Raw genomic sequence first — 20772 nt, 5'->3', positions numbered from 1 at the left:
TTGTGATGAATGGGCTTTGCCCTCGTATTCATGACCCTGTTGCGCCGCCATCCCTTTGCTGTCGAGTGGATGGCGTGATGTCTTCCCAATTCCCCTTTGAATGAACCCCCCATGTATTCTTTACCCCATTGCTCTCATCCTCCCCCTGTCTTGCAATGGTCCGAAGCTCTCTTCACATCATTAGCCCGTTTCCGGATTTCAGTTGATCACGTTGCCATGTGGAATGAATGTACGCCTGTCTCTGCAATTGCAGCCGGTCTGTCTTGATCTTTTTCTTGTTTTGTTCTTTCCCGATCTCGTCCTATCCTTAGGTTCCGCTTTCGATATCGGTCCGATGTTATTGTTATAAACCCTATCACAAGAATAGGGATGTTGCTTTCTAAGATTCCTTTCGCACTTCTTTTGCATAGTTGTAGTGTGTGTCTGCGGCCCGAGGGTCGCACCGGAAATTCTGCAGAATCCGTCAATTCACATCGTACCAACGGTATTTATCGGTTCGACAGTCACCGAGAAGGAAGAAATTCCCTCTATTGTGTCTCATTGGTCGTGGAGGTTTTCTTGTCCCCTGGAAGGCCAAGGGAAGCTGCGAAGTTCCGAGTTGGCCGACGGGTCAGCGAAGCATCATCAAGTGCCCTGGCTATTCTACGACTAAGCAGCGATATCATAACCATAGAATGGCCGGTGATGATCCCTTGCACTGGTAATAATCAAAGATGTCTATCACAATACCAAAGTCCCGTATAACTGCTGGTGCTAATGACTAATCCAGTTTAATTAGGGCACTTGTGCCATCCTACATCTAGGTACGTGCATGATGCGTTCAGGTAATATAAGAGATAACTATTCGTGGCGTTTTAAGAATTATCAAGGTGTTGCTGTTTCGTATGGCCTAGTTTCTTCAAATGGAAGACCAGATGGAAATACATAGCGCGTGCCTACACACTTCTGGCCTCATGCATATAAAAGATGAATATTTAAACAGTCAAAGCGCGATAGATCGCATGGATATTTACTGATTATGAAATATAGCTTCACTATTTGTGAGTTGTCTTCCCGTAACGACTGCGCGTCTGCCCCAATACCTGTGATACCTCCATGCTAGTGCTCAGAGCACTTCATCATACATCACTTTTTCGACTTCATTACCAACTGTATCGGAAGTTCGGCTGCTCCCGATCTGTCAAATCCATCAAATCAGTCTCTAAGATGTGGTGTTGATTACCCTCGTCTGCGATAACCGTTGCTTCGCTGCGTTTATCACGACGTCGGTTCTCATTTATGAGATACACCCTGCAAGAGTCAGAACATAAGACCCCCTATATTTTGAGCTCATTCTTACATCAAAGCGGCCTCAATGACAATCATCATTGACGCGGTGACGAAATATGCCCGGAATCCTGTGGGATATGTCGGTGCTTCGGAACTGATGAAGAACTGCGGCGTGATAATTTGGCCAATACAGTAACCAACAAAGATCATGACCTGTGTCACGTTAGCAAGCATAGTCTTTTTTAGCATATGAAGGTGTATGTGGGCTTACACTTGCTGTCATCTTTTTAGTGAACCCGGCTACGTTGGATGCGATCATTGACATGCACATGATGTATGAGACAGTACACGTGAGGAGCGAGTAAACGGCGCCCAGCCGGGACAGCTTTCTTTCTGCGGGAAGAGCTGCAACGATGAATATCATTCAGGGACAATGGGAATTTAGGTCACTTACTGTAGAGTAGGACGCTCCCAACTAGCACGCAAATATTACTCAAAATCATTGCGATGCACCGTCCTTTGCCGATATAGGAACAAACGCCGCCACTGATTTGTTAGAAATAGAACACTGTAGAGTTAAAGCTGGAAGCAACATACGCGAGTACTACTGAGACGAGCTGAATGGCATGCTCGGGCATGGCAACCACTGTAGACTCGACGCTTGTGTAGCCAAGTCCGGTGAGAATGATTTTGTTGAACTAAAAGAAAGGTTAATTCTCAACTATGCACTAACGTCGGGATTGTTGCCTCACAGCAGTTAACCCGCCGCCGGGAATACATTGAAGAAAGACGATGGAAAAGAGCATCAACACCTGAGGGTCACGGAAGCATTCTATGACCTGATATTTCTTGTACTGCCGGTTCTTCAATCCGGTATGGTTTTGCAAGACCTGTGAAATGAATCAGTCACCATCCTGTTTAGTGTGAAAAGGAAACTTACCCTGACAACGGCGATCTGTCTTTCCCGTGGCGTCAAAAACCACGCTGTCATGGGGGAAGAGGGCATGGCGAAAAAGAGAAACATCCCCCAAGCCATTGTAATGGGACCAAAAATCAGGTACAGATATTGCCATCTGCTCAATGCGCCATGGAAATGGCCAATTCCATTCGACACACCGTCGCCGATAAATGCTGCGATTGGTCCACCAGCCCACCATAGGCACGCTCGCAATGCATGTTCTTGTTTGGTATAGTACTGGCTTACCAGTAAAGTAAACACGGGGTTGTTCGATGCCTCGAATACGCCTAGGAAGAACCGGGCAACGGCGAGCGTAGCAAAATTGGTGACACCCGCTGTAGCTGCGACACAGACACCCCAGAGGAATACCATGCTTCCTATCCAGCGTCCAATTGGTAGTCGCTGCATGAATATAGAGTTGGGGTACTGCCAGATCAGGAAGCTATGGTGTATTAGACCCGGAAATAGACAGAAACGGGGTTGGAAACGTACCCAAAGTAGAATATAGAATTGGACCAGCTGTACTGTTGACCCACAAGGCGCTGGATATGTTAGTTTGGGGGAAACCATCAGCTTAAAAATGGAGATTCTCTTACCAGGTCATCTCGGAGGCCATAAACCGCGGCCGTTGACAGGATTCCTTTGTCAACGAAGGAGAGTAGATAACTTATGAGCATCTACACAAATAGTATTAAGTATTTGTATTGACAACAGGGGCTGAGAGATTGATTCTCACCATAGGAACGAGCGAGAGATCAAGCTTCCAACGAACGATGGCCTCTTCTCTTGCGCTGTACTCTACCACCAGGTCGCCGTTGAACATCTCTGCGGCATCGTCACATCCCTTGTCGCGCATCGTCTTCTCCCCATGAGGGACTGCTGTCTCCTGTATATCGTGTTCTCCCATCTTCGCAAGTTGTTGGAGGTTTATGGGGGGGGATGATAGACTCTTTCTTTTCTGTTAGGCAAATGGATATGGTCCTGGCGGCCGAAGGAGAATAAGTACTCCATGCATTCCCTTGCAGCCACTTGGAGCTAGCGGTATTCCCCGCACTGTTTTTGATCCTCTTATCAAAGGTCGCTCCTTTACCTGACCTGGGGTAATGATATTCATGATAGTAACCATATCACAGGATCATTGCCGAGAGTTAAATGTCGGGAATCCCGATATATCGGTTCAAACCGATGTCTCGGCAGCAACCGATATCTCCGAGATAATCTAACCTTAGCCATTTGCAGCCATCGGAAGGCTGCCGAAGCAAACAGTTCATAAGGAACGCCAATCTCCCAGATAAGCCTCTCGAATAGCCAATTGACTCCCGGGTAGGTCTGCAAGAAAATACTTCAGTGTCTCGCGGAACATGTCTGTGCATCCGTCTTACCAGCATGTAATGGTCCACGGATTACCCTACGACCGCGGGTTCTCCTATGGGGAGCAAACTAAGGAAAAGATCAAGCGCAATGTCGCGTACTATAAGCAGCCAGGTAAACTAGGACCATGGTAGGCCACTCGAAATTCAGATATTTGTTGGAGGATGCTGATTTTTAGGTCCTCGGTTTTGAGAGTCATTCAGAAATGCTATATTCCTGGGCTCCAATGTTACTGGCCATCTGGATTGGAAGAAATGCGTGGCGTTGCTGCTGGCGCCGGCGTTACAGTCGAAGACATCGTCATGTTGAATGCGCGATATGACCTCTCGCATGTAAAGTTCGACGCCGTGTCTGAAACCCCCGCCGGAGAAGAAGCCAAGTCCATGGACGCTGTCCCCGAAGTCTCTCGGGAGACGCCTGCCGTCAAAGTGGCCGTTTCAGAGTCCAGTGTCACGGAGCGCACTAAACCTGACACCGAGAAGAATCCCGCAGCGGAAGGAAAGCCCGTTGAGGAAAGGATACAGGTCGAAGTCGCAGAAGAATGTACCTCCGCAATCATTCTCACCCCCGCGACAAGGGATCGGGTAGTCTTGACCGCACAGAACTGGGATATGTCGCACCGCCTTGTCACCGAAGACGCCATTATCTACCTTGAGATTCATCCAGATGTCTCCGAAAACATCCCATCAATGTTCCTTGTCACCGAGGCGGGTCAACTGGGCCGCTCAGGATGCAACGCGGCCGGGCTAGGTCTCACAGCGAACTCCCTGCAGAGCGATATTGATCAAGCTCCCGATTTATCAATCCCTATTCCCCCTCTGGGGCATTGAGACGACTCTTCCTTGAGCAGTCTAACTACTCAGTCGGATTGAAGTACATCGCCCGAACCCCACGTCACGTCTCGTGTAATATCATGGTCTCGTCTGCCGATGATATTGGTATGTGTCTGGAAGTGACGCCGCGGACGATCTTCAGGTCGGTCATTTCAACGACTTCTGAAAAGCCATATCTCCTGCACAGTAATCATTTCCAGACTGGCCCCTTCCTGGCACAAACGCAAATTGCCGATACATACCTGGGAGGAAGCTCGTGGTATCGTGGTGAGCGGCTCGAAGCAGGGCTGTGCGAGCAGGCACGGAAGGAAAATCTGGTAGAACAGGATATTGTGGCGGCATTCCAGGACCATGCAGGTTATCCGCATAGTCTATGTGAGCATGCTGTTGAACAAACTTCGAAACAGGAGAACTCTGGGCCGTATTCTGGGCCCACGTCGACTGTCTGCTGTGTTGTTTATAATTTGTCTAAACGCACGGTGCGAGTTTGTAAAGGCTGTCCTTGCGAGGGAAAATTCCAAGAATTTGAGTTGCGATGAGAGAATATATTTGATTTGGAACAATTTAATCCATCATTTCCTCAAATCCAAACTGATCGCGAATGTAATCGTCCTCCACTAAATCATCAAAAATCGACCAAAAGCTCTCACCCCCAAACGAATTCGCATCGACAGGAAACAACCCGTTCCAATTCTGGGATTGGCTGCGTTTCAAAATATCCATCATCTCCCGCGTCAGGGTTTCGAAAATGTCCCTGAACCGTTTTGTCGACGGCCATTGCTCTGAGATAGCAAACAGGACACTTGAACAGGCTCGGATGTCTTCCAATGCGACGAGGTCCGGCCTCTCCTTCCTAGTCCAAGTGGAATATAGGAGTGTCAAGCCGGCTGTGAAGATAGAGTGTAGCGCCAGGAGGTTCCACCCCAAAGGGCTTCGCTGGTGCAGCACTTTGTAATGTTGGCAGATGTCCCCAGCGGCCCGAGCACTCAGTGTGAGATATTCTGCCGTTTTCGAAGCGTCTCCCTCTGGATCTGTCTTTGCCATAGTGATGCGTCGTTGGAGAAGCATACGTAGTGCTTTGCTGTATTGAATATCGAAGAATTCCCTTGTATCGTATATTGAGTAGCCAGGAAGATTAGAGGAAGGATCTATTGGGACCGGGACAGCGAGTCGCCAGGCTTCCAACTCATACCGGAAATAGTCAATCTTCTCGTCAGAGGCCACATGCACGTCAGCACCAAATATTTCACGGTGAATGCGGCTTTCTAGCCGTCGCAGGTGGCACATATGGACGAATGATTGATATTTTCTCGAGTCGTGTACCTAGTTGTTAATAAGTGTTCAGCAGTAGTATAGTAACTCGAAATAGAATTGAAATTACCGGAACGTCAACCTCATGTTCTGCCAAGGCGAATGGCCTGCCAAGGGTCAATGAGACCGCTCGATCCAAAATGTACGCGCTCCAAAAGACACGGTTGCGCAGGTTGAGGTCTTCTGGATTCATTTGTCTTGCCCGAGAATCACGAAGATTGCGGTGGAGACCCATCTCAACCGCGTGTCTTATGGCAAGCCCAATAATGTGCCAGCTTCCAAGGTTTGACACATTGCTCGGGGTGCGGAGAAGGTAAATGGCAATTAACAGAAGGGCTTGAATTCGTTTCAGGCTCTGGCTCGCTAGAGCAGAGTCAATGTGGCGGAGTGCACGTGTGAAGTATGCCTGGGCACATTTCAGACTTCAATATATTTTCTTGAGCTCATGGGACACAACATACCTCTGGGGTTGTGCATCGGCGCATCTCAGGGTGTAGCTGGATGGTCCTCGCAGCAATAGCATAGACCATATACAGTAAGAATAGACTGGGCGCATTGTGATCTTCATCCCGGGTTGTCTCACGAAATATATTCTGAAAGGAAACTTCATCAAGAAGTGGATATCGAGGATGCACTCGTTGGAAAAATGTATCAACCAATACATCCTCTTGATCTGTGGCCACGGAATGATCTGGCATTGATGTCTGGTCAGACACATTATTGTCATTACCTCTTACCCTTTCTGTAGACTGCGATAGGATTCCCTCCACGAGCCTAGAGAGCGAGAAGCCCGATGTTGCACCGACAAACGATGGTTCTGCAGCGGCGTTCATACTTAGAAGCACAACATCTGTCGATAACTCACCATGGTATTCAACCGGCGAGATAGAATGTGGAGTGATTTCATTTGTGCAGCTTCTATTCCTTTGTTGGGACTGGAGGCGATCCTGTAGCTCGGCGACTTTTCTTTCCAGTCTGCTAGCATGCTGTGCCAGTTGCGAGTGCTCTGTGGTATGGAGGGCATCAATCCGAGGCAATGTTGGCCATGTGCAATCTGCACTTCTTAGAATCTCCAGGTTTACTTATTTTGAGAGATGAATTCAAGACATACTGGATCCTGACCGCTCACAGGCCGAACATACGGGGAGCTCGCCATTGCACTATATTTTCGTCAGCAATCATTGCTTTCACATATCATCATGTAATTGCCTTTGTCTTGCGACGCTTGCAACGCTCACAAGCAATAGATGCCCGGGTTCTTCGATGTGGCGGCATAAACAAGATGGGAGGTTATAGGAGCTGAAGGGGAGGGGCTAAAAGGGAGAACGGTCCTGTATATATCCCGACTCTGAGGTAGGCTAACCCATATAGGCAGCTAGATACAGGATATCCATTGATATTAACCCTGACGCGGACAGCTAATGGCAAGATTGTGGAACGATTATAAACAGCTATTTCCTCAACGATAAACAGCAATAATATGTCGCTATGATTTTGCAGTTACAAGATGCGGAAAACTTAAGGGCAAAAAAAAGCCCAAACGCTCCGAAACAAATCCGAAAACTAAACTAAGAGACTTCATGACAATATGGAGTGTGGCTATTGATGTGAGTACTAACCAGTTGAAATCTATTTGTGATGTCGAAAGTCAGATTGTAGCCCGAAAGACAAGGCAAGCAACGTATTGTGCCTGAAATATCGGGCGACAAGGCATTAAGATCATAGCCAATCACCGTCGAGCTGTCATCCCCATTGAAGACCCCCCAATTTCCATCCAAATCAGCCCGGAGCTGCTCAAGGTTTGTTTTCCACAGAAAACTGCCATTTGAATTCTGAAATGGCCCCAGATACCTCTTCTGCTCCAGGGGCTTCCTCCTCAACACCCCAGGCCCCCGATGAGAAGCCTTCCGCCCCTCCCGTCAACATCCTGCCCTCGCTGATAGCCCGAATCTACTCAATTGCGCACCCAGCACTCCTTTTGGCATTAGGCGCCACTCGCTTCGAAGCATTAGTGGCTAATCCCACCAAAGAGCTTATTTCCACCTTGCCGTGGCTCACCCTTCTACAAATTTTCTATGTGATCGTTTGCCTTCCGCCCACCGGGTCGACACCGTCACTAGAGGCGAGCGCGCCCGCCCCGGCTGATGTTAAGTCAAGTCCTCGGTCATCCGGGCCTAGCGGTACCGCGCGCCATGGCAAGCATGGCAAGCGGAAGCAGCATGCCAACAATTGGGCGTGCATTTGGTCCCGGTTACTGGTATGAGATATTTTTTTTTCAATCGAGGGGAAACTGCCAGTCATTGATACTGATACGATTCTCTAGCCGGCCCTCCTCTCCCTCTCTCTGACCTTCGCCTTGGCCACACCGGTTCTGACAATCCTCCTGGTCCTCTTCGGCGCACCCCTCACAACGCACAACTCCGAGACCGTCCTGTGTGCGGCCCACATGGCCGTTCTATCCGCGACAGCCCTGGTCTACGCCCACGGACTAGATCGCAACGTGTGGAATGAGGTTTGGGGCATTGCTCGTCCCGCTGATGCGGTCTGGGGCAGTGCGCTCGGCACATGCTTGGGGGCGTGGCTAGGTGCTGTTCCTATTCCTCTTGACTGGTGAGTTATACGTTCTTACTGTAGCTCAAATACCAAACACATGGCTAACTCGACATGAAGGGACCGACCTTGGCAGGCATTCCCAATCACAATCCTCGTTGGAGCATACATCGGATACGCCGTTGGCTCTTTGCTTTCTCGTACCCCATTGGTTTACGGCAAGCGTGTCAAATTCACATCTGAGGACTTGAAGGATACCGAAAAGAAGACTAACTAGGGATATTTTCATGGACTTCGTCTATACTCACACAATACCGCATATTTTCAAAGCTGGGTGTCTGGCTTGTATCATTAGCACAAGGCTCTACATGACTGCCATCACCAGCTATAATTTGTTTTAAATATCTAAAAATTAATTTGTTAATGTGACATCCTTAGATGGGAGAGACTCTTGCTTTTCACGGCTTGTCTTTCGGAGTGAGTAATTGCCTGCACTCTGTTTTCCTAATTGTCTACATTGTTACGGGGATCTCTATTTGTAACCCCTAACTAGTCTAATGGTCTAAGAGGTAGAAGGAAATCGTAGGGTTATGCATATTTGAGCAGGCGTGGGCGCTGTGACAATATTCTAGAAACTCGATCCCCATAGCCTCAAACAGCTACATTGTTGACATGCTCATGGTCCCCGAGTTGTTGTTGAAAAGACCACCGAAAGACTCCTGAAAAAACCACCCAATAACCCCGTGGGACACCGTACAAAATAAGGCCGCCTAAGCGGCCTAACCTTATAAGCATAAGAGAGTTATGGAATTTAGTATATATGCTGCACGAAGGTGGTCATGAAATAGGCGCTAACGCAGGTTCAATGAGAGATTTATGTATCGGTGTTGCAGAAAAGGAGAACTAGGTTGAGGTCATAGCTATACCCATATTCCATCCAGAGTAAATCTACGAGTAGAGGTATACGGAACTGCCTTGCCTTCCAATGTCCGGAGAATTGCGTGATTCTTAGAGAAGGTGACCCATTTGGTCGTGCAACTCCCTACACGGCCCTCTGGCCAGCCCTGTTGTCTGTCCCCCTTCCACCTTCTTTCCTCTGATCCCAAGTCTTGCCACTTGACCACGGAGCTCCACGACCTCGACCTTTGTGGCAACTTGGGTCTTTAGCTCGGCAATTTCATAGCCCCTGCCCAAGGCCGTCTGCTGCTAAGAGCTGCACTTAACCCAGCAATCCCAACCCCTGAGACCGTCTGATATAAATGGGCGTATGGTGATTATTCTGTAAGCTTTGGTGGGAGATTCAGGGCTCGAGATGGCCCTTTTCTTGATGACAGTCGTGGGATAAATAAGCTCAAGGCTGGAGATGTAAATTCCACTGCTAACTTCACCCTATTCCGGGGCAAACTTTTATTCATGGGACTGGGTGTGTCATGGCGTCGATGCAATCCCAGCCTAGTATGTTACTGGGTGAAGGCTAGTCGCAGATGGCGTTCACGTTGGTCTAGTTCTGTCTGCCACAGTTCCGTTTTCTCGAGACATGGCTAAGCGGCCTAGCATAGATCGTAGTAATTGAGTATTCTTTCTTTTTGAAGGCTCTTTGTACGGAATGTACCAAAGGTTCGGCCCTGCTGAAGTGAAAGGCATGCCATTTTCGAACTTCTGGTTTCTGAGATGAGAGAGGTTCCTAGACCGTAGGCGTTGGAATGATCGAGGTGCCATCTCTTCAAAACATAAGCGAGGGTTCGTAAGCAAGTGTTTAGGGTCATCTAGGCCAATGCATCCCCCGGCCGAAATACAAATCAAATCGACATTAGTTGTCCTCAATATGTCCTTTTGAGTAAGACCGAGGCCCAAATTGACCCACCTTGTCATGATAACAGCTATTTTGGACTCGAATCGACCGATTTCAATATGTGACTCCGTATTGCAGTGTTGACAGGTATGAGTGAAAGAGACCTTCCCTCCGTTGTACAAGGACCTCACAACGGGTGTGATGTGCTCGAGAAGAACTTTGCTTATACTTAACATGTAATTGTATAGAGGAGCTGAATCCCATCCACCCAGATAAAAAATCAAATCGTCTAAATTCTCGACGAGCACTATATCCTGCATCCTTATATAGAGACCGAGCGGCTCAGGACATATCTGTGCTTCCCTTGAAAATAGCGAGAGTAGTTCTGGGTGGGTTGACTGCATAGGGTAGTGGCGGACTTGAGTATAGGATAGAGATTCAGTACTAATCCCAGACCTTGGCCCATAATGAAACCTCTTCATAGCAAGCTTAAGCTGCAGGAAAGAAAGAGGGCTGGCTGAATAATTCCCTTTATAATGTGTCTTCATATGGTGCCAAGAATCAAACCACCTGCCGCTCTGAACACACGGGAGTCGGCAAGTTCTGTCGTGTTTCAATCCACTGAGTCCAAAGCTTTCAGACCCATCATACTGATGGAGAATGTTGCAAACATCGCAAGCAAAGTATTCTGGAATATCTCTTTCCAGTCGGTTTAGGATTGAGAGTGTATCACTTTTTGTGCGAGGGGGCAGCCGCTTTATTTGCCTCTGAGATAGCTCGAAAAATCGATGATTGCAAAGGGAGAAGCAAATAAGATCAACGATTGGAAGAAAGTCGGATATTGACAAGATTAGCTCCGGGGGAAGTCCGGCGAGTGTGATCAAACAGGGGAAATCACAAGGACTGGCCGCCTTGTGCGGGCGTGTGAGGTAGGATTTAGCACGAGCAGTTAGAGATTTTATCATGATCAATGTCCTTAAGTGGTGAGATTTCAAGTCAACGAAAATGAAGCAAGGAAGAAAGTGAAGGAGACTGGGACGTTGTGTGCGGAATTATGAGTTTGTGACCGGCCGGTTATTAATTAGGAAAAAGCTTCAAAGAATTTCGTGTATATGACATCTAGCTAATCCGCCCATCTAATAGTCCGATTCCCCATTTGTAGCGGCTCTGACCCTGACAAGACTGTTCAACAATGAACTGTTCCGACAAAGTCTTTGGCCAGGATACGAGACAAATTATGTTGGTACTTGATTATCACGACTTAATATTGGTAGAAGCAAAGTCTATCTTGGACGGTGATGGGTTGGAAAAGGTCGAAAGCTTGAGTGTATGGTCTGGCTGAGGCATGATTTGGTGGAACATTAGTATGACAACAATTGACAATTTCTGAGGGGATTCCGTACTTGAGTATGACTTGCTTAGCTTTTTAGGATATTACCACACATTTACGGTTGATCAGTGTCTCCCCCGAGGCTGGGTAGGGGATACGTCTACGTAGCCCTGGAAGGAATGGCAACTATATGTTCTCCGTTCGCATTGAACCAATTGGCAGGCATAGATAGATCTTAGTATTAAGGTACTACATTTTGATCAGTTAAGTGAAATAGTACCCGTAGATAAGGGCAAGAAACGGGGTCTGTACGTATAGTAAAAAAGAGTCACTTCTTTCGGATATTCGTCTTGTTTGGTACTTTTGGGGCCCAAACAGGCCCCCATCAAGTGTTCAGTGGGCTTTCACTCTAGTCCCATGGCCTACCAGTGGGCCCGAAGACAGGGCACAAAGCCCAGCCCATTCGGGGGTTGGGCTTTGTGGGCTTTGTGGGCTTCGCGGGCTTTGTGGAGCGCTAGCTGGAACGATGTTCATGTATCCTACCTGTTAGAAGTAAACACATCGAGGAGAGCTTTTCCCTTCCTTCTGTTTGTTCGAAACCAACCTTATGAGAGGAATTGTATCTCACCAATTTGAGCCGACGATCACCGACGACCACCGAAAGACCGTACAGCGTCATGGCTCATGGGGTATCTATGAATGCGTACCAGAATGAGAATTTCCGTGCCGGGACCCAAAGGCCGGGTGCCGAGTACCGGATGACTATTAATGTGCTTATTGAACGCGGCTTCATGTGTCCCTTGCAAATTATTCCATACTCAATCAATCCCAATCATATCCAACAATAGAAATAGGAGAAACAACCTAGAGATGGCAGACCGCACGAATAACAAGGCTCTTAGGCTTCGTCCCATATGGAAGCCCACCATCCCCCAGGAGCAAATACCAATGAACATCTATCGCGAGCATATCAACAAGAAGTTTAATCAGCAGCTTCGCTCATCCCACGATCTACATCAATGGTCCGTTGAGAATCTGCAAGACTTTTGGACAGATCTCCATGGCTATACGGAAATTATCCCACCATTGCCTTCGACTGTAACATCTGCATTTGATCCTACTACGCCAATGGACAAAATTCCCAAATTCTTTCCCGAAGCAACGGTCAACTATGCAGAGAATGTAGTGACTGGTCGGAACTCGAACAAGACGGCCCTTATTGGAATCCGAGAGGGCCAGGATCTCGATGGGGAAGTGTGGACATGGGGGCTATTGAGGGAGAACGTGAGAAAGTCAAGGAGTGCTTTGCTCCAGCTCGGTATCAAACAAGGAGATCGGGTTGCTGCTATCATCTCGAACAGCGTCTGGTCGGTCGGTATGTTCCTGGCAACTGCGAGTATCGGCGCCATTTGGACCAGTATTGCACCGGATTTGGGTGAGGAGGTATGTTCCGGGGGGATGGGGATCGTTGTTCATAATGGCGTCTGATGAGAAATCCTAGGGCTGTGTATCGCGGTTGCAACAAGTTACTCCACGAATCCTCTTTGCAGATGGCGAATCCACATACAAGGGGAAAATGCGATCCAACGTTGCTAAAATCCAGAGTATCGTGAAGGCACTGCGCACGAAACCACTCGTGTTTTTGATCTCTATCACCGGCGCCCATGAACCGGCATTTCCCAATCTGGATGACTTCTTGGCGATGTCGAGAGAAGAGGACAAACTGGAGTTCAAGAGAGTGTCCTTCTCTCATCCACTCTACATCCTATACACCAGCGGCACCACCGGTCAGCCAAAGTGCCTAGTTCACAGCCATAGCGTTATTTTGCAGCACAAAAAGACATCTATGCTACACAATTCTTTGACATCCGACGATATCGTTTTCCAGTACAGCAGTACCTCCTGGGTCTTGTGGAATGTCATGGTCGGTCACTTCTCCGTTGGCCCCACTCTGATTCTATACGACGGATCTCCGTTGTGGCCCAGTGCCAAAGGACTGGCGAAAATCGCAGATTACCACAAAGTCTCGTACTGGGGCTGTTCTCCTCGCTATCTGCAGGAGCTTGAGATGACCGGCTGCATCCCAAAGAACGAGTTCGACTTGTCCTCTCTCAGAATGGTGCAGACGGGCGGCTCTCACTTAGGTGAAGACCAATATCACTGGTTCTACCGCACATTCCCCTCCAATGTTCATCTCACCAGTGTGACAGGGGCAACGGACTTGGCTACTTCTTGGATTGGTACTGACCCTGCAGGTCCGCTGTACCCCGGAGAGATCCAGCTTCCTATGCTTGGACACGACGTGGATATTGCGGATCCTGTCACGGGAAATTCTATTAAGACTACTGGAAGAAATGGCGAATTCGTCTGTCGCAAGCCATTCCCTTCAATGCCGGTCTTTTTCTGGGGTGATGAGGATGGATCGAAATACAAGAGCGCATATTTCGAGAAATTTGAAGATTGCTGGGCTCAGCACGACTGGGCGAGTTATAACCCACATACTAAAGGTTGGCAAATTCATGGAAGAAGGTACGTTAAGTTTCCATGTCGGTATATCTGGGGGAAATGTATACTGATTTGAGTTCGATAGCGATGGTGTCCTGAATCCACAGGGCATTCGTTTCGGGTCGTCAGACATATACTCCATCACCGAATCAGCTCCATTCAACTCGGATCTCTCAGCCACTCTGTGTGTCGGGCGTCGACGTCCGCATGATTCTGATGAAGTTGTATTTTTGTTCATCGTCATGCAGTCTGGAAAGCCGTTCACAGATCAACTTGCCGTGGAACTCAAGGACGCAATTCGCAAAGGCTTGAGCAGTAAGCACGTTCCTCGTTTTGTGGTCGAGGTCAAGGAATTCCCTATGACGGTAAACGGTAAAAAGATTGAGACATTGATCAAGCAGGTCATCTCGACTGGTCAGCTTCCCAAGACTATCAGCAGCACCGTTGCAAATCCTGGGTGCCTGGATCACTTTAGGCAGTTTTATAATCTTGAGGTGCAAAGGGATAATAAGAGTAAGCTATAGAATACATTTAGTTTAGTCGACATCGCAAATCTCGGATATATTTGGAACAGAAACGAAAAAGAACATTTTGTATACATAAGAACAACCAAAGATCAACCAAAACAGATCACCTTTCTGTAAGGCAAGTGCGAAGCTTTGTTGGGTTCATATATTCAGCAGCCAAGAGCCGCTCCAGTCAAATCCGGCACCTTCCCAATTATTGCTGAACGGATCCATATTAACATCGAGAGAGGCATAGTCGTAAGTGTCCACCTCCTGTTCTGGTGGGGCTTCAAGAGCCCTAAGGGTATCATTGGGGGTGTGGATGTCCGCCATTTTGCAAGTAGGGGAAATGCCCGCGTTCCCAATTGTGGGCTCCGGGGTGTGTCCAATGATTTGCCATTGTTTGCAAAGTTTTGTGTCGAACCCCTCAAAGAAAGAAGCCGTGTCTGAGTCGAGGGTAGGCGATGAACCCTCGAAAAAACCGAGCTCTCGGACTTTATCGGTCAATTTATTCAGTGCGCGCAACGGTCCAACCGCGGAGAGCCACCTTTCGGATAGCTTTTGAAGGGAGAGCTTCATGACTGTTAATTCATGCTCCGCTGTACTCTGCAGGTGGGGATAGCGACAGCTAGAAAGAAGCGACAGTCCAGCGCATAGCGGATAAAACGCAAATACAGGACCCAGGTATCGAAGCTCATCGCGAAGCAAGAATTCCTCGTAAATCCCAGCGATGAACGAAGATGCGACCAGCGATGCTGCAGGTGGTACGCTACCTGGCGTAGGCGAGCGATGGAGAATAGTGAGGACCACGAAATACTTAACTAACAGCTGTTGAACTTCGAAATTGCAGATGGCTGGATCGTCCTGTTCTGTGACATACGATCGTAATCTTGGAACAACTTGTTTTGCCCATCGGTAGACAGCGTTCTCGAGATCGCCTTGCTTTTGCCGAGATATTTCCTGCCGTAGATGGGACTCGACGGCGTCTCCGAGAAGCCTGCATATTGTGCAGTAGGCTAGAAATAGTTGAGATTTGAAGTTATTCACGGGGAAGTCTTTGATTGATGGCGGAAGCACATCGCTGTCGCGTAGATTGATAGTTCGCGGTCTGCCGACGCCAACAGAAATTATATTGTCGCGCACCTAAACATGTTAGCGCACGATACTTTGTGGGTTCTCATTTCAAGGAGATACCTACTACGAGAGACCACCACAGTCTTCTCCGAAGCCCCCGATCTCGAGCATTCGGCGCGGGTTCCTTATGTAGCCCAATTTGAAAGGCCATCGCTCCAGCTGTTCGAATCCAAAAACCACTGGTATCGGTAGAGACATCCTCAGGCCCAACCGGATTGTACCAATGCAGTAGGCAGGCGGCCACAATAGAAATCAAGGGATCGTCACAACCACCGAAAAAAAAGAGTAGCTTTGCTCGTCGATAAAACACTTCGCTAGACCCATAGTCCAAATGAGCTTTAGAAACTCTGCTCCCGGCGAGAAAAACAGACTGGAGCAGTAGCATCGATCGCGGCGCGCTCTCGTCCAGCCATTTCGGGTCCACAACCGGTGTCCAGGGTGCACAGTGTAAGTTAAAACTGGACATTAACTCTTTTTGAACTGATAATGGAGGTAGCTCAAAGGCGCCTTGGTCGCGAAGCATTTGCAAGTCGGTTGCGGATGCTTTGGGGTTAGTGTACGTAGTTTCGCGACCGGGTTTGACCATATTTTCATCAAACGGGACGCTACCGCCGAGATATTCACTGCGGCCACGATAGCTCTCTTCTTTGATGAATGGGTCGCCATTATTAGGCACCACGGCTGAAGTGGCTTCAATTGGAATCACTTCATGAGGTACGCTCAAAGAATTCCGCTGTGAGGCCACTTGGGCCTCTGGCAACTCGGGAGGAACCTGTGAGCCCCGCGGTGTCTGACTCAAGGGAGCAGAGGCTGACACATTCCGCCCTGGCGACAGGCTGTTGGTAAACCTCTTGCGCTTCCTCGTATATGGTCTAAAGGGAGTCAATCATCGATTTCTCGAGTTGTCTTCAGCTTCACTTACCTGCACTCCACCTCTGACTTTTTGCAATTGGTGCAAGGGTCTTGGGTGGCAAAATCACACCTCACCTATCATCATCAGTAATTACTCCAAAATACGCAAAGGATCAATGCGATACCTTTCTTTTATGGCAGATTATGCAAGCCGAAGACATGGCGCTATGCCACGACCACGTAGATCCGAGTGATGGTAGGTTGGAGAAATCGAGAGTGGGTATCACCCGAGACAGTATGAAACGCTGAACCAGCAACATTTCGCTCTCGATTACAGTTTCCTGGTTTTTACATATAGCAAAACACGATAGGATGACATGTACTTATTTTGATCAGACATCTGGGGGTGTGGAATCAATTCAAGAAGGTGCTAACAGCAATTTTCACCGGGTGTCTTCGCCCTGTGCATACTCGATTGATTTCTAAGGGCACCAATGCAACTTTTTCCTATAGGATTGTATAATTTTTTTTCTCTCTCGGTAGAATATGCCTGACTCAGTGTATGCATATCCCTTGGTCCTATAGCTGGCCTCGAGTAGGGATACGGAGGGAATCGGGAGGCCAAAGTTTAATGTGCAAACTTCTGCTCTATGCTGCGTGGGGCTCTGTGCTAACCTGTGATTTATTCTACACCGGTATATCTCGTTCAAGATTAGTGAGATAGGAGGCAATTGGGACGCAGTCTTTCAATTTCGTTTATGACTGAAGGCTCGTCATGCGCGCTGAATATGAGAAGAATGTTTGGGTGATAGATACTAATTCTACCGTACCGATTTTTTCAGTGCAAGCAACTACACGTCTTCAAATACCAAAGCCAAATATGGCTTTCTGGATTCCAGTGATACAGGTACTCTCATGATACTAATGAACAAAGCCAATAAAAAGAGAGAGCCAAAGCCACAATACGTGTTCTGGCCTTTGCCAGAACAGGCCTGGGAAACAGGTATTCTAGGATGGCATGCGCAGACTTGAAATTCCAGCGTGAGAATCATGGTTCACTTAACTCGGCTAGAAGTCCAACGAGCAAGCCCGTGACAATCCTTACGCGGATAGCCGATCTCTCGGATCAAGCTTCACGACCTTGAGAACGAAGTCCTCGTCTTCTTAGCGGAGTTTCCCAGACGTTGTGAGACTAAACGGTTTCATGAATCCTACATGGTTATTTTCAATGGACAGTCGCTGGGGACAAAGCAGGGTGCTCAGCCTTGTCCAGGAAGGGTCCAAAGGCCAAGTATGTTTCTCGCTGGTTAATAGCTCGTATATGCACAATCTTTGGACTACAAGATATGGCTAGAACTTCGTATAGAATAACTTACTCGTCAATAATCGTAAGACTTGAAATACCAGTTTCTCGTGGGTTTGTCTGGAGGTGGGTAAACTTAATCAGGTTGGTAGAGATGTCGAAAGATTCTACGATGACCTTCCTCGCCTTTTGTATCAAAGGATGAGGATGTCACGGTCGAACATCCTGGACTTTGTGGTGAATGATGATGTTTGTCATATTTTCGACAGCTTGGACGACAGGGCCTGTCGAAGCCATCACACACTGTGGAAACACCAGGAAGTGGTGGGAAAGAAAGAGGGCAAAGGGAGGCAAGATGGCTGAGTTCTCAGATAGGCAAGTATTTTATATAAGTTAGATCTGATCTCATTGATACAGGCCGAAAGACTTTTTCGTTGAATCTTTTACGTCTTTCTGAATGGGTTTTAAGCGCTTTTTATCATCTCTCTTTTCGCAGATTCATGATCACATTGACGACAGAGAATTTTACAAAAGGTTTGAAGTATACAGAGTAATTGGCTATGTACAACGAATAATGTACCCAACCATCCCAAATATCACCTGATGTTGCATAGTATATATACCAGCAATGTTCATGCTCGCCTTGCTCAAAGCTTTGAAGTTGCCTTTTGCAATGACCGGTGGCCAGATGCACGGTTTGCCGGCAGGTCAACTCCCCAAGCAATGCGGCAGTCCCATTGTAGATGTTCTTCGCCACCAGATGCAGCACCAGCAGCGCTCCTAATTGTAACAATATCATGGAACACATGGTCACCTACACCACCTTCTGCATACAGAACCCAGCGTCGAGCAATCTCTGTTGTCACAGGGTCATTATCACGTTCAGCATCAAGGGCCAGAAGAGCACCAGATAAAATCCACGCTAAAGTAAACATGAAGCGACGGCCATCGGCAACAGTTGAAGCAGGATCCTGAGCTGTAAAACGAGCACGCAAAGCCGACCATGCAGCCGTCAGGGCATTCCGGAGATCTGCGCTCTGAATCAGACTGAAGATTCGGTCAACCCATGCTCCAAATATCTCCAGATTGTCCTTCCTGATGAGGAAGCGGATAAACTCGCTGGCAAGCACGTTGGTCGTACCCTCCCAGATAGAATTAACTGCGTTATTACGCATAATTCGAGAGATGTTAAACTCTGGTTCATCAGCCTCATCCATATACCCAACTCCACCCATAGATTCCTGACATTCTTGAATTCCTGCAGTGGTCATTTTGCTAATGACAGCTTTGGCTGCGGCAGTCAAGGTACGGAAAACCACCTCGGCTTCCTTACCAGGTTTAGGTAAATGTGCGAGCTTATCAGATGGCAATGTTTGGTCTTCAACCATTCCAAATAGGGCAACTGTGAACCATGCAAGATTCATTCCACCTCGATGCCTTACTTCCAAGTCCGCGAGGAGTCGTAAATGCATTGGAATCAACCAGAGCGGCTCGCCAACTGTAGTTCTTGCTTTCGCAAAGCTCTTCGTGATGCTGATAGCTCGACGCCAGCCAGCAAGCGAGCCAATGAAGGTGTGAAGTCGAGTCACATTGAGAAGAGGCGCGATAGTGACGATGCCTTGATCTAATTCGCCAAGGAGATGCGCACGCATGTCCTTGAGTTCCAACTCAGCTGTCGGTAATTCTTTGGTACCGAGTTTATTCTTCAATCGGTGGATCCGGACGCCATTAGACACAACTCTGGAGACGCCGTCAGCGCCCAGCACGGTCCGTCGCAATGGCGCGAGGAACGTGCTCAGCTTTCCGGATGGCATTTTCGCGAGCAAAAGAGCAACATTTGCATCTGTTGCCGAGGAGAAGAATTTGAATCCGCTGACGAGGTAGTCGCCATCACCCAGGGGGTCGGAGCCAGGGGTGGCTAGCGGCGAGTATGTAGCCCATGTTTCGGTGTTCTGGACATCGCTGCCACCGGCTCTCTCAGTCATCCACTGACCCGAAGTCCAGTGATCATCCTTTTCGGAGATAAGCCCCTGGAATGCAGCATGGAAAGGATGTGTAGGTGGCAGCTTCTTGATTTTTGATGAGAGAATAAAAGCAGCACCATCGGTCATGCTAATCGGACAGGAGTAGAGTCCGGAAGAAGGAGAGTATAGATAGGTCCTGGTTTCATAGCATGAGTGATAGCGTAGAAATGTCGACGTCAAGTAAGTACTCACAGCGCATACTGAACCATTCTTCTATCGACCCCTAAGCGCTGGTCATAGCCCGCTGAAACGATCCTAATTGGGTAAAGTCAGATTATGCATGTCATATGAAACCCGATCCGAAGAGGATACCTGTTCCGAGCACCCCATTTTCCCAGTTGCTTCCAGCCTTCCGTAGTCACTAATCGATCATAATCATATCGTTTACCCCAAACGTTATGGCTCTTCACGTATGGGACATTGCGCTCAGCATCGGCGCTCCATTCACGAACCTGCTCGGAAATAGCCTCGGCACCGAGCTGTGTGAGATGCGGTTGTACAGATTCCAATGTAGCGGATGGTAGATACCCTGTATAAATCCTTAGAATCGGTAGACCTATTTATTAATGGGAAGCTCACATGCTAGTGTCCGTTGAAGGCTGAGATCCGAAGTATAAGTATTCTCTAACGGGCCCGGGTCGGTGATGTAGCCGACATCTGCTGTCGCAGGCTGTGAGGAGGACATAGTGTGAATTTATGATGCGAATGCGATGGAAAAATAACAAACAGAACACTCAAATTGAGATTGATAAAAGCTGTTGAAAATGCGGGGGAGATGGACCTCGGCCGTCGGTTGTCTCGTGGAAGTCTTTTAGTCTCATATGCCGTCCGTAACAGCGCCAGCGCCCTAATCATACCACCTTATTGGCCTTGCAACATAGCATCCATATTTGCACGTCCCTAATAGATACCGTGGTTAGATCCTGATGGCCGGAATCCGATACTAGAAAGATAATTGCTCAAATATCATTCGTGAGACAACTCCAGCCACTACAATCTGTTATGATAATATCCAGCGAGCGGAAACAAAATCT

The 20772-nt window shown here is 48.0% G+C and overlaps 8 protein-coding genes across 8 annotated transcripts; 4 read left to right on the top strand and 4 right to left on the bottom strand.

The window, feature by feature from the left end:
* Positions 1-1142: 1142 nt before the first annotated feature.
* N7500_003727 (Major facilitator superfamily domain general substrate transporter) lies at positions 1143-3134 on the bottom strand (the record flags this gene model as incomplete). The annotated part of the gene is made up of 10 exons (XM_056674873.1): positions 1143-1290; positions 1340-1482; positions 1541-1674; positions 1724-1815; positions 1867-1967; positions 2022-2159; positions 2210-2669; positions 2720-2769; positions 2824-2904; positions 2964-3134. 10 exons carry the CDS (start codon positions 3132-3134, stop codon positions 1143-1145), a joined length of 1518 nt encoding a protein of 505 aa, XP_056535398.1.
* A 454-nt stretch (positions 3135-3588) lies between these two features.
* N7500_003726 (Peptidase C45 acyl-coenzyme A:6-aminopenicillanic acid acyl-transferase) lies at positions 3589-4428 on the top strand (the record flags this gene model as incomplete). The annotated part of the gene is made up of 2 exons (XM_056674872.1): positions 3589-3728; positions 3777-4428. The coding sequence occupies 2 exons, from the start codon at positions 3589-3591 to the stop codon at positions 4426-4428; spliced, it is 792 nt and encodes a 263-aa protein (XP_056535397.1).
* Positions 4429-4511: 83 nt separating this feature from the next.
* On the top strand, positions 4512-4970 carry N7500_003725 (Peptidase C45 acyl-coenzyme A:6-aminopenicillanic acid acyl-transferase; the record flags this gene model as incomplete). Its single annotated transcript, XM_056674871.1, has 1 exon — positions 4512-4970. The coding sequence occupies one exon, from the start codon at positions 4512-4514 to the stop codon at positions 4968-4970; it is 459 nt and encodes a 152-aa protein (XP_056535396.1).
* Positions 4971-4995: 25 nt separating this feature from the next.
* On the bottom strand, positions 4996-6440 carry N7500_003724 (fungal specific transcription factor domain-containing protein; the record flags this gene model as incomplete). The annotated part of the gene is made up of 3 exons (XM_056674870.1): positions 4996-5754; positions 5813-6148; positions 6204-6440. 3 exons carry the CDS (start codon positions 6438-6440, stop codon positions 4996-4998), a joined length of 1332 nt encoding a protein of 443 aa, XP_056535395.1.
* Positions 6441-7579: 1139 nt separating this feature from the next.
* Positions 7580-8569, top strand: N7500_003723 (PIG-F family protein; the record flags this gene model as incomplete). Its single annotated transcript, XM_056674869.1, has 3 exons — positions 7580-7999; positions 8066-8352; positions 8413-8569. 3 exons carry the CDS (start codon positions 7580-7582, stop codon positions 8567-8569), a joined length of 864 nt encoding a protein of 287 aa, XP_056535394.1.
* Positions 8570-12284: 3715 nt separating this feature from the next.
* On the top strand, positions 12285-14443 carry N7500_003722 (uncharacterized protein; the record flags this gene model as incomplete). Its single annotated transcript, XM_056674868.1, has 3 exons — positions 12285-12857; positions 12916-13943; positions 14005-14443. The coding sequence occupies 3 exons, from the start codon at positions 12285-12287 to the stop codon at positions 14441-14443; spliced, it is 2040 nt and encodes a 679-aa protein (XP_056535393.1).
* A 144-nt stretch (positions 14444-14587) lies between these two features.
* N7500_003721 (transcription factor domain-containing protein) lies at positions 14588-16632 on the bottom strand (the record flags this gene model as incomplete). Its single annotated transcript, XM_056674867.1, has 4 exons — positions 14588-15568; positions 15624-16431; positions 16482-16546; positions 16597-16632. The coding sequence occupies 4 exons, from the start codon at positions 16630-16632 to the stop codon at positions 14588-14590; spliced, it is 1890 nt and encodes a 629-aa protein (XP_056535392.1).
* A 1729-nt stretch (positions 16633-18361) lies between these two features.
* N7500_003720 (putative acyl-CoA dehydrogenase) lies at positions 18362-20423 on the bottom strand (the record flags this gene model as incomplete). Its single annotated transcript, XM_056674866.1, has 4 exons — positions 18362-19874; positions 19931-19993; positions 20051-20267; positions 20318-20423. The coding sequence occupies 4 exons, from the start codon at positions 20421-20423 to the stop codon at positions 18362-18364; spliced, it is 1899 nt and encodes a 632-aa protein (XP_056535391.1).
* Positions 20424-20772: the final 349 nt, after the last annotated feature.

This window comes from Penicillium coprophilum (genome assembly GCF_028826855.1).
Source record: "Penicillium coprophilum strain IBT 35676 chromosome Unknown utg000002l_segment0_segment1, whole genome shotgun sequence".
In the NCBI taxonomy this organism is placed as follows: Eukaryota; Fungi; Ascomycota; class Eurotiomycetes; order Eurotiales; family Aspergillaceae; genus Penicillium; species Penicillium coprophilum.
Note: the sequence above shows the minus strand (reverse complement) of the source record. Positions and strands in the feature narration are given on the sequence as shown.